This window comes from Pteropus vampyrus, unplaced genomic scaffold, assembly GCF_000151845.1.
Source record: "Pteropus vampyrus isolate Shadow unplaced genomic scaffold, Pvam_2.0 Scaffold434, whole genome shotgun sequence".
Classification (NCBI taxonomy): Eukaryota; Metazoa; Chordata; class Mammalia; order Chiroptera; family Pteropodidae; genus Pteropus; species Pteropus vampyrus.
Genome location: NW_011889215.1, coordinates 1,002,643 through 1,015,513, shown reverse-complemented (window position 1 = coordinate 1,015,513; position 12,871 = coordinate 1,002,643). Strand labels below are relative to the sequence as shown.

At 34.2% G+C, this 12,871-nt stretch overlaps 1 protein-coding gene across 1 annotated transcript in view; it reads left to right on the top strand.

Annotated features, from left to right (window-relative positions):
• The first annotated feature begins 12,349 nt into the window (after window positions 1-12,349).
• The window catches only part of SPIRE1 (spire type actin nucleation factor 1), a 207,688-nt gene continuing 207,166 nt past the window's right edge, over window positions 12,350-12,871 (top strand). Inside the window, exons 1-2 of the mRNA XM_023523983.1 lie at window positions 12,350-12,382; window positions 12,667-12,826. Of these exons, the coding sequence (XP_023379751.1) occupies window positions 12,350-12,382; window positions 12,667-12,826 (193 nt within the window). The remainder of the gene's footprint in view (window positions 12,383-12,666; window positions 12,827-12,871) is intronic.

Here is a 12,871-nt window from a genome sequence, read left to right as displayed (position 1 = left end):
CTCCTTAAATTTTTTTATAGTCTTGGCATCTTTTTTCTTGCCATTCTGATTGAATGTCCTTGGCTTTCCTATCCTCTAGATAAATCTTTTGATGCTCTGCTTTGTTCACTTTGTTTATTCCTTTGTTTATTCTATTTAATATACTTCTCATCTCAGATCATGTGTTCTTTATTTCAGACCGGTTCCCTTTTATAATTTCCATTTCTATTTTTGTTTCTTATTTCTTTATTGAAGTTCTCACTGAATTTATCTACACTTCCCAAAAGTTCATCGAGCATCTTTATAACCAGCGTTTTGAACTCTACATCTGTTAGGTTACTTGACTCCATTATATCTGGATCTATGTTCTGTTTTCTCACATGGTTTCTGTTTCTTTGTCTTCCCATTTTGGCTGCCTTTCCGTGTCTTTCTATGTACTAAGCAACGCTTCTAAGTCTCCCAGTCTTATTAGTGTGGATTTGTGAAGTAGGTGTCCAGTGGCACAGTCCTGAGAGGGGTTCAGCTGCAGGCCAAATTTAGCCCAAGCTTCTGCCCCTCCAGGGCCACCTGTTAAGATTCAGCATGCAATCCACATATGCTGTGCTTATAGTTGCTTCATAAGGCCACACCAGAAACCAAGGCCAGCTGCCTCCAGTGTGAGGTGCTGCTCAGCATGGAACACCTGAATCACTGAGGACACACCTGGATGTGGCTTGGGTGGGGCCATGAGTTGGGGAAAGGAGTTTCAGGGAATCCTCTGAGCGAGCGACTTCTGTTATCCAGCTCAATGACGCCACAGCTATGGTGGCATGTGTCCGAGCACTGGGAGCGGGGAGGGCTCAACAGGGAACAATGAATACCACCAGCACTTCTGTACAAAGCGAATCTTTCCCCAGCCCTCACTCCAGCAATGTCTCCCTGTAAGTCCCTGGTGCCTCCTGTGTGCAGCTGAATTGGCACCGGTGCTCAGAGCGAGCAGGTTGATCAACGCAAAAGTCCGCTCGTGGACGCGGCCCCTTTAAGAGGCATCTGCCACTGCCGAAGCCTCCATTTCACTCAGCTCTTCGAGCCTGGGCAGTCCTGTGTCCTCGCCCCGTCTTGCCTTCTCCTGTTGCAGGGGTCTTTCTTGGCTTTCTCCCTGGTTGTATGGCTTATTCATCTAGATTCCAGGCGATTTTTCCTTGCTGCTGCTCCTTGTTTCCATCACAACTTTGATTTGGTCTCCAGAGGAATGAACAGAGCCTCTATCATCTATGCCATTTTTTTTTCTCCTGCGATTTCATAATTTTTTTCTTTGACTCATAGTTTCATACTTTCTACTTAAGTAGATAAGTACAGGAATTAGATGATCTGTCTTTAACATGCACTTAATTTTTATACCACTGAAAATAGCATTGCTTTCCAGCTGCTGGTATTTGAGAAACTGAGATTAACCAAAGCCTATATACAATCTTAAAAACAAAATAGTCAAATATGTAAACTGGAAGTCATTCAATTTTGAACCCTAACATACAGCTTATAGCATATTCTATATTTAAAACACAAGTTGTTATAATCAATGCATTTAAATGTAAGTATTAAATGTTTAATATTTTGAGATTTGGTTGGCATAGTCACCGTAATTACTTTTGACTTGTAATTGTTTTGTGAATTAGAGCTTGACACCTCTGTTGAAATAGTCATGGATATTAGAAGGAAAGGAAGTTAGGTTATGAGCTGGTAGGTAGTTCACATATATTCCTATGAAATGAAAGATTTCTTTATCTGATTCTACTGAATTTAAACTTGTACTAATATTCCAAAAGAGATGTTTCCTAGTGTTTTTGAAGGTAGTTAGTTTTTAAAAATTTGATCAAAACTAGAGTTTTAACTGTATTTATGTTGTTTTTACATCTGATTTAATATTTCATGGCCTGGAATTACAGGATTTTGGATTTGAAAGGCATCTTAAGTCTTCTAGTCCACTTAATTTATAGATTAATGAAATGGAGATCAGAGAAGTTAAGTCACTAGTCCAAGGATACATATCTGTAGTAGCAGATCAGTTCTAGAACTAAATTTTGACTTTGAGTTTACTTTTTTGCTGTATCTCTGTGTGCATAAATGTGAATTTTTCTTTCTATATAGATGGCATTATTGGGTATGACCAAGTAACCATCCAACATATAGTATGGAAAAATTTTCATGATGCCATAGCTACTGTTTCCTCCATTAAAAAAAAAGTGCTGCTCTCCTCAAGCCACCATTCCAATTTTCCATTTCTCATTTTAGTGGTTCTATACAAGAAGTAGGAATACAGAAGGCATCCGTCTCTTATGGAACCCATCACATAACCTAGAAAAAGTTACAATAATATATAAGATATCAACTCACTGACAGATGAGGCCAGAATTATTTTTTAGGGAGGATGACCTAAGGAAGCTGAAACTTTAAGAGTGGCAGTGAGCTGTCTGAGGGTCCTTGTGGTTTGGTGGGCCACTAATATAAAAACATGTAGAATTCTGTTTGGACACGTAAGAAAGATTCAGTGAATGACTAAGGTACTGGGATAGTGACCACTAACGTGCATCTAGATAATATTTTAGTCACATTCACTATATTCTGAGAATTCTGAAATCCATTTATTTACAAATTAGTTGTAATTGTCCAGTTATTTAACTTTCACAAAATCTTTTTTTCGCCAAAATGTATGGGGAGGGTATGGGAGCAATAGTAGTACAAAACTAGGAGGTGATTGTTAGAAATTACAAAAATTTATTTGATTTGAACATAAGCAGACAGATTTTATCACCAATTTTTAATTTTTAACAACTTTATCGAGATAAAATTTGAATGCCATATAATTAACCAATTTAAAGTGTACAGTTCAGTGGTTTGTACAGTATTTGGAGATGTGCAACCATCACCAATTTTAAAGCATTCCATTACGCTTTAGCTATCATTCTCCTATCTACCCATTCCATACTTCTCCCTGCTCCTCGGCCCTAAGCAACCACTAATTAACCTTCTATATAAATTTCCCTATTCTGGACTTTTATATGAATGGAATCATATGGTCTTTTGTGTATGACTTCTTTCACTTAGCGTAATGTCTTTAAGGTTCATCCATGTAGAAGCATGTATCATTACTTCATTCCTTTTTATGGGAAAATAATATGCATTGCACAGATAAACCATATTTGTTTATCCATTTGTCAATAGACATTTGAGTTGTTTCCATCTTTTGGCTATTATGAATAATGCTGCTATAAACATTAGTTGTACAAGGTTTTGTCTAGGCACATGTTTTCATTTCCCTTGAGTATATATATACATGGGAGAGGAATTACTGGGTCATATGGTAACTGTTTAACATTTTGGTGAACTGCCAAATAGTATTCCAAAGCAGCTGCAGCATTTTTTTATCTCACCAGCAGTGTATGAGGGTTCTCACTTCTTCACACTTTTGCCAACACCTGTTTTTAGCTGACTTTTAGACTAGCCATTCTAAAGTGGTATTTCATTGTGGTTTTCATTTGCATTTCCCTGGTGATTAATTTTGTCGAGCATCTTTTCATGTGCTCGTTGTCCATTTGTGTATCTCCCTTGGAGAAATGTCTATTTGGATCCTTTGCCCATGTTTTAATTGGGTTATTTGATTTTCGTTATTAAGTTATAGGAGTTCTTTATGTATTCTATATACAAATCCCTTGTCAGATATATAATTGGTAAATATTTTCTTCCATTCTGTAGGTTGTCTTCACTTTCTTGATTATATCCTTTGAAGTATTAAAGTTTTTAATTTCGATAAAGCCCAATATATCTATTTTTTCTCTTGTTCTTGATTTTCTTGCCATATCTAAGACTCCATTGCCTAATCCAAGGTCATAAAGATTTATCTTATGTTTTCTTCTAAGAGTTTATAGTTTTAGCTCCTGTACTTAGGTCTTATATCCACTTTCAGTTAATTTTTGTATATGTTGTGAGGTAAGGGTCCAACTTTATTTTGCATATGAGCATCCAGCTGTCCCCGCACCATTTGTTGAAAAAACTATTCTATCCCCATTGAATGACCTTGACACCCTTGTCAAAAATCATAGATATATGGGTTTATTTCTGGACTCTTAATTCTGTTCCTACTGTGCCAATCCATTCTATTGTGCCAGTACCACACATTTTATCATTATATTGTAGTAATGTTTGAAATTGGGAAGTGTAAGAGTTCTCCAACTTTGTCTTTTCAGGTTTGTTTTGGCTATTCTGATCCTTTGCAATTCCGTTTGAATTTTAGAATCAGCTAATCAATTTCTACAAAAAGTCAGCTGAGATTCCAATAGAGATTGCCTTGAATTTGTGGATCACTTCAGGGAGTATTGCCATCTTAATGTTAGGCCTTTGATTTACGAACATGGATTGTTTTCCTGTTTATTTTAAATCTTTAATTTTCTGCAGCAATGTTTTGTAGTTTTCAGAGTATAAGTTTTTCACTTTTGTTAAATTTATTTGTAACTTTTATTCTTTTTGATGCTATTGTAAATGGAATTGTTTTCTTAATTTCATTTTCAGACTGTTCAAGTGTATAGAAATACAATTGAGTTTCGTATATTAATCTTGTATCTTGCAACTTTGCTGAACTCATTTATTAGTTCGAATAGTTTTTTAGTGGATTCTCGAGGATTTACTTTGTACATAATCATGTCATCTGCAAATAGAGATAATTTTATTTCTTTTCCAATCTAGATGTCTTTTATTCATTTATTCACATATTTGCCTAATTGCTCGGGCTAGAACCTCCAGCACAATATTAAATAGAAATAGTGAGAGCAGATATCCTTGTCTTGTTCATTATCTTAGGGGGAAAAACATTCATTCTTTCACCATTAAGTATGATGTTAACTAGTTTTTTCATAGATGCCCTTTATCGCATTGAGGAAGTTCTCTTGAGCTTCTAGGTTTTTTTGTTTGTTTGTTTTTATCATGAAAAGGTGTTGGATTTTGCCAGATGCTCCTTCTGTATCTATAGAGATTATTATGTGATTTTTGTTTCTCATTCTATTGATATAATGTATTTCATTAATTGATTTTTAAATGTTAAACCAATCTTGAATTTCTGGGATAAATTATATTTGGTCACGGTATATAATTCTTTTTATATGTTGCCATATTCAGTTTGCTAGTATTTTGTTGAGGATTTTTGCATCCATGTTCATAAAAGAGATTGGTTTGTAGTTTACTTTTCTTTTGATATCTTCGTCTGATTTGGTATCAGGGTAATACTGTTCTCATCAAGTGAGTTGAGAAGTGTTCCCCCCACTTCTATTTTTTTGGAAGAGTTTGTGAAAAGTTGGTATCAATTCTTACTTTAATTGGTAGACTTTAGAAGCCATCTGGACCTGGGCTTTACATTGTGGGTAGTTTTTTGATTACTAATTCAATCTCTTCACTTGTCTGTCCAGATTGTTTATTTCATCTTGAGGAAGTTTTGGTAGTTTGTGTCTAAGAATTTGTTTATTTTATCTAAGTTATCTAATTTTGATGTGCAGTTGTTCAATTTTTCCTTTATAATCCTTTTTATTTCTATGAGGCCAGTGGTAATGTGCCCTTTATTACTGATTCTAGTAATTGGAATCTTTTCTCATTTTCTTTTTTAGTCAGTCTAGCTAAGAGTTCATCAATTTTGTTGATCTTTTCAAAGAACCAGGTTTTGGTTTCATCGATATTTCTTTGTTATTTTTCTATTCTCATTTCATTAATTTTCACCCTGATATTTATTATTTCTATCCTTCTTCTTGCTTTAGGTTTAATTGCTCTTATTTTTCTAGTATTTTAAGGTAGACTTTTAGATTATTGATTTGAGGTTTTGTTTCTTTCTTAATGTAGTCATTGACACCTATAAATTTCTCTCTAAGCACTGTTTTAGGTGCAAAGTTTTGGTATGTTGTTCTTAATTTTAATCCATCTCAAAGTATTTTCTGATTTCCCTTTTGAATTCTTCTTTGACTCATTGGCTATTTAGGAGAGTGATAATTTCCATATATTTGTGAGTTACCCAATTTTTCCCCTTGCTATTGGTTGCTAATTTCATCCTATTGTGGTCAAGGAACATACTTTGTATTACTTTTATTCTTTAAAATGTATTGAAGTTTGTTTTATGGTCTAACGTAGATTATCCTGGAGAATGTTTACTTGTGCACTTGAGAAAAATGTATATTCTGTTGTTGGGTGGAGTGTTCTATAGATGTCTGTTAAATTTAGTTGATTTATAGTATTGTTCAACTATTTTCTTGTTGATCTATTAGTGGTTCTAGCCTAGTTGTTCGATCATTAATGAAAGCAGGGTATGAAGTCTGTCAATTTTTGCTTAATGTATTTTGGTGCTCAATTATATGTTTATAATTGTTATATGCATATATTTTTATTATAAAATATTCCTCTTTATCTCTAATAATATTTTTGTTTTAAAGTTCATTTAATCTGATATTAGTATAGCTTTCTTGTGGTTGCTGTTTGCATAATTATATCTTCCTCCATCTTTTAACTTTCAATTGATCTGTATCTTTCAATATAAAGTATACCTCCCATTGATGGCTTACAATCAAATCTTGATTTTTTTTTCCCCAGTCTGACAGTGTCTGCCTTTTGACTGAATCATTTAATCCAATGACATTTAATGATATTATTGATATAGTTAGATTTATGTCTTCCATTTCACTTTATTTTCTTTGTGTTTTATGCCTTTTTTGTTCTTTTATTTTTACTTTACTGCTTTTGTTTGCATTAACTGAATATTTTCTAATGTAGCATTTTAGTTTCTTTAATGATTTTGTCACTATATTTTTTAGTGGTTTCTTTTTTTTTTTTTTTTTTTAGTGGTCGCTCTAGGTTTTCCCATATACATTTTATCAGAATCAGCTTTAGATTTATACTAGCTTAATTCCAGTGATGTATGGAATTTAAAAAATTTTAAACTAAGGTTATAAATAATGTTTCAAATAAAACTTGATTTTTTTTTTTTTTTGGCAATACTATATTATTAAAACTAGTGTCTTTGGACACTAGTTCAAAGATGTTAAATTGGAATCTTCAGTTTTTAATACACCTAATTGTAAGAATCAGCTCAATATCTTGTATATTACAAGTAGGAGTTTTAAATGTAGTAGAAGAAATTAATTCAAAAGTTACTTCTTTGTAATTTTCTCTGGCAATATTAGGCTCTTTTTCAATGACATTTTCAGAATTAATTGAAATCTTTTTTGAGATATGTCTTTATATGTTATATTTTTCATCTAAAATATAGTAGAAACTTTAATCATTTATTACTCTACTTAAGCACTGAACAATGCTAGTTTTTGTGTTGTGAACCGTATAGGTAAAATTTAATGGCAGGATGCTGTTGTAATTCTGATATCTGACTTGATAACTCTAAGGCTGCAGTAAGCTGATCCTTCTGGGCCTAATTTGCCTCTATAAAATTGGGATTATAGGAGTTGACTTGCCTAGAGTTATGGATCTGTATTAGATAATCTCTTGTGATCTTTTCATAGATGTCTATTTATAAACTCTTCTCACTTATTTCATATATATTTTAGGTGCTTTGAAAGAATTTTGATTATTAATGTTGTATAGCTGAATGTCCTCTACCTTATGTGTTAAATCAGAATAAAGGTTGTGAATAGTTAGTCTACATTATATAGGTGGTTACTTCAGAGCTTTACCTGAGGAAATTTGGCCCAATAGTTATAATCCTACCAAATAAATTAAAAATTGCTTCTTCTAAAAAGAAAAAAAATGAACATTGTATAATTTAGTTAAAACAGTAAATGTCAGTGGCATTATGACAATATCACAATTGAAGAATGACCATTACTTATCAAATCTTGCAAGGGAATAATTTTAATACCATTAAAAGAATAGTGTTAGGAAGTTTGTTTAAAATATTGTCTTATGGTTTTAGGTTGAGATCTGGGAGTTAAGTCTTTATGAATTTCAGTGTCAATGATTTTTTTCCAATGTTTCTTAAAAAAAATTACGATCACTAAGCAGAAAATAGGAGCAGGGGTTACATTTCCAGTTCCTGAGAGGAGTGAACATGCATAGCAAATGGGAGAAAGAAAGACATTGTGCTCCATTAATGACTATTGAGAAAGGATCAAAAGGACATAGTAATTCAGGTTAACAGAACAGTTCAGAGAAAAACCTAAGGGAAAAACACAATTAAAGTATAAGGAGTAGAGCCCTACCTACACCCTTTCACCAAAATTACCAAAGCAAGGCTTAAAAAACAGCTAGAAGGTGCTATTCATTGCTTATTTAATTGAATTAAAAGGTAAGTCATATTTAGTGTTGGTAACATGTTGACCTTGGAAGAGAAATGAGCCTTTCACAGAGTTACAGGAGAATACTAGAGCCAAGAGCAGCTCCAGACTTTGGCCTGTATGTTAGGGGAAAAAGACAGCCTTTTTTGAGCAATAAGAAAAGGCCATCTTTTTTGTATAAAGTTCAGCAAAAATTAAATAATGAAAGTTTGAAAAAATATTTTAACTTTGTCTCATCAACAAAGTATGACTTCAGTCTGAAAATGGATTATTTCTCTTTAATTTACGTTTACAACCCAAACTTGTTTCTCTTTAATTTAATTTACAACCCAAACTTGTTTCTTAAAAGTTTTATTGAGAATTCTACATTTTTCAAGCAATTATTGTCAAACATCAAAATTTTGCTATCAAATAAAGATATTTCTATGCCTCCTGTTGTTTTCTATTTCCAACTGGAATTAAGAAGTAGGCTACTACTTATTCTAACTTTTGAAATCTGATAAGAACTAGGTAATATGGCTTAAAAAGAAGATCTGGAAACTTAGGATGTAGGAAGTATATTTGAATTACTTTTGGCAACTAGCAGTAATTTAGGGTAAGTCACTTAACTTCTGCAGACTCAAATTTTCATAAATGTCAAATAGTGGCTTGGCCTAAAATTTAGGTCTATGAGGTCTTTTCCAAATTGAATCTTCTTAACTAATTGAAGCCAATACTTCTATGTGCTTTCAGAATCAGAATACTACCTCTCCTTATTTGTTTAAAAATAATTGTTTCAAAAGAGAATCGCCCTAAGAACATGAAACATGGCTGCCATTTGGCCTAGTATTTTCCAGAGTCCCTCATGAACATACTGTTTAAATATTTTAACTTGTTCCTCTACTTTTCCTGAAATTTTAGCAATGGATATGTAACTTGATCTCATCAAGGTAGGATAGGAATTAACATATTAGGAGTTACAGAATAAAAATGTGGAAAACACTGGTTTAGGATATAACTTAGTAAAAGGACATTAATGGATATTTTCTGAATGTTTTCCAATAAATGTATATCTTTGTCATAGGAAAGAAAAAGTCAATTCTTCATGAGTTTATAAGCCAGAGGAAACCAATTTTGTTGTGTTCTTATCTGGCCTATGCTAGTTCTTCATATAAGGAAGGCTGTATGCTAGTTTTCATGACTAATTTTAAAGCTTTTTGGTTAATATTCAATCTGATTACTAAAACTACAAGAGATGAGTTTAAAATTGCACTTAAGACTGTTGGTGGAATTAGCCCCCTTTAAGGAGTGATAATTTACAATGCTTTAATGGGGATGGAGTCATATAGATCACTTTGAAGGTAATTGCTATGGGGAGAGAACCACTATGGTGAAACAAATGCCAATGAATTCACAAGGACCAACTGAGGGAACTGGAGCATCATATCATTCATTTAAAGTATTTAAAACATCAAAAGCTTAATCAATCATATGGGTATGTATAAATTTTAAAGCATCTGCTTTTTATATACTCTGGTGGAATGAGAGTTGAAGTGTGAGGATTTTTTTCTTGCTCTGTGCAAATTTAGAGAGACGTTGTAACGTAAGTAGAAAGAGCTGAACTAGTCAGGAGGCCTGGATTCTAGTTCCATCGCTTTCATTTACTAGTCCTATGTTTTCTCATCCGTAGGATGGGGGGTAATAATATCTGACCTTCAAGTTGTATAACTGAAGAAAGCACTTTGAAAGCATAAAATATCACTATAAAATTATAAAGTATTATAATTTGAGGCAATGAACATTTAGGTTAACATTGAAAAAAATATGCTGTTCCATTTTTTTCCTTTTTGGTGCACTTTTCTAGGTGAATGTGCCTCTTAGGAGCAGTTGTCTGAGAGTGTCTGGGATAAGCTTGGGCTGCATAGGCAGATTGTGCTCCCTGAAGGCCATGCTCCCCGAAAGACTCAGAGCAGCTCACCCAACACGTCCAGAGTATGAAGCATGAAGTACATTTATTCTGCAAAAATGATAAGTAAATATACAATAAGAAAAAATCTCAAGGATTCCATTTTTTTAATAAGTACAACAAAATCAATGAAAACTAAAATTATATTCAGAGTAACACATGTCACCCTTTTTCACAGATTTATGGTGCCTTGAAAAAGACTTTAAATGTTGATTTAAATTCTTCAGATGTTTTTATATAGAACAATTTTTTAAACGTGATGAAACCACAGAATAAAAAAATAAAATCAATGACAGAAATTGGGACAAAATATACTGTACATAAAGGTATTGAATCTTTGAATTAAAAATGAGAAAATGGGAAGGCGCCAAATTATTCCACAGTATTCCCTAACCCCCTTGAGACTCTGTCTACCTCTGATAGCCTTTGAGTTGTCAGAAGCCACTTTCTAAGAGTCTTGTAATAGATGGTGGGACTTATCAAAATTTCAAAAGGTTATGATAATCATATAAAAATTACTGGAATTATACTGTCTTTGTACAAAAAAGTGTCAAGTGTTCAGGTTATATAATGACTAGATTTATAATAGAAGATACTAGTATTCTAAAGATTTACCTTTTATTTTTTCTGCATACAGAAGGAACATCAAACAACATTCTACTTGTCATCTTGCTTAACTTGATTCCATATAAGCTCACAAATGCAATAAGTTTACATAGGAAAGGAAAAAAATGATTCTGAACTTTTCAAAACATTCACAATAGAATTTTTTTCCTTTCTTAAACGATAATTTTTAAAAACAACATTTTGAAAAGAAAAACATAGCACTGAATCACAATGAGGTTATACACAATAGGGCGGCTTTTATGAATTTGTATTCGACAAAAAAAAATGCCCACTTTTTAAAGGTAAGGTTTGGATTTGTTTCCTTTCTTCACTGTACTTCTTTCCTTGTTATCATTGCTTGGAGATTTATTTACTGCCCTATGCCTGGGATAGCAAGTGACTGGCTCAAGGATTCCTCAGTTGATTAATTCGTTTAACTTGTCTTTTGGTGGTAAGGGGGTGGGGTAAGGTAAAGACAAAATGATATTGATTTTTGGCTGTAGCCGTTGAAGTGCAACATGGCAGCAATATCCCATGAGGCCAGAAGATGGTGGTGGTGTTCACAAAAGGAGACCATTTCGCTGTTTTCCTGCACTTCTGAAATTATTTTTAAGCCCTCTGTGTTTTCAAAGACCACACGGGATCTAAACTTAAAATAGCAAATTTTGAAAATGTTTTTCCATATTTTTAATAAAGAGGTTTTATATATCTATATATCTATGCATCCTATTTAGGTCATATAAGGAATTAGACCTCAGGGCTTTGGTGTACGTATGGATAATGCAATTTTACAAATGGGATTATGAAATCAATAACTAAGTGATGGTGTGTTGTTTTCTATCTCTTGTAGTGAAATTATAATAAGAAGCCTAGGGAGAAGCTTTCTCTCCCCCAACCCCTTTTAATTTTTTACCTGTCTTTTATATTGTTTGGTTTTTCTTCTCCCCACTCCTGCGTGTGTACTGTGGTACCTTAAGCATTAATAATAGCCGGTTGTAATTTCTGCTGCAAGATGCAATTGTTGAGAGTGCGATATCTAATACTGTACATAAAAATGCCTTTAAAAGATTAATTGGTTCTTACTATATATTTCTTACTTGGTTAATGCTTTCAACTTCGTAAATTTCTCACACAGGACTAGCGTCAGAGTGGAATGTTACCAAGGAAACTCATTTACCAATGAGTGATTGTTTTATCTAAGGATTATCTGTTTTATTGCATACTTAATGAATTCAGGGAGACCCGGGAGTATTTCTTTTATTCTCCGGCTAATTGCCCTCAGTTTAATTTTGCCACTTTGATATCACTTCCACATCGTATAAACAGTCTGGGTTAACTGGCCTATGATGACTGTGGTCACTGGAGACATTATCTTACTGAGTTATAGGAACATTACAAACGAATCCGAAAAGATGCTGAAATCGATGTCTGCAAATTATTTACAACATGCTTATATTCCAGGCTCTGACCTATGTATGTCCTTGGGAAAAGTCATTAAGCAAAACTCATAAAGATTCCTGTCCTCATGGGACTTACACTGAAGTTGGGAGTGGAGGAGGTATTCAGAAATAAACAAGACATCTAAGAAAATTATACAGTATGTTGGTGGCGATAGTTATTCAAAAGAAAAGAGAAAAAAGAAAAAGGCAGAGCAGGGAACAGGGATGAGAATGGGGCGAGGCCCAAGGCAGTACCAAGTCTGCTGGTCAGGAGAAATCATCTAGTTCTGGAGGAGGCGGGTCGGGGGTCCCTGGGTAAGGTCCCAGGGAAGGCCGCAGTGGTAGGCGGGGCGGCCCCGGTAGCCCGAAGCCGGAGCGATTCTACAGACCTTTATCGTTTTAGGAATTTACTCCAGGCTGGGTTAGAGACCCTAATTACACTTTCGGCAAAGCAGTCCTTAAGGGGACAGTACCATTGACCGCTCTGCACGGGTGGCGACGGCTGAGTGCTGTCAAGGCCACGGCGGGGCAGCCGCTAGACGCCGTGCGCGTGCGGACCCTGGGTAAGCGGCGGCGCGGCCCCGGCACCGAGCGCGCAGCGGGCGCGG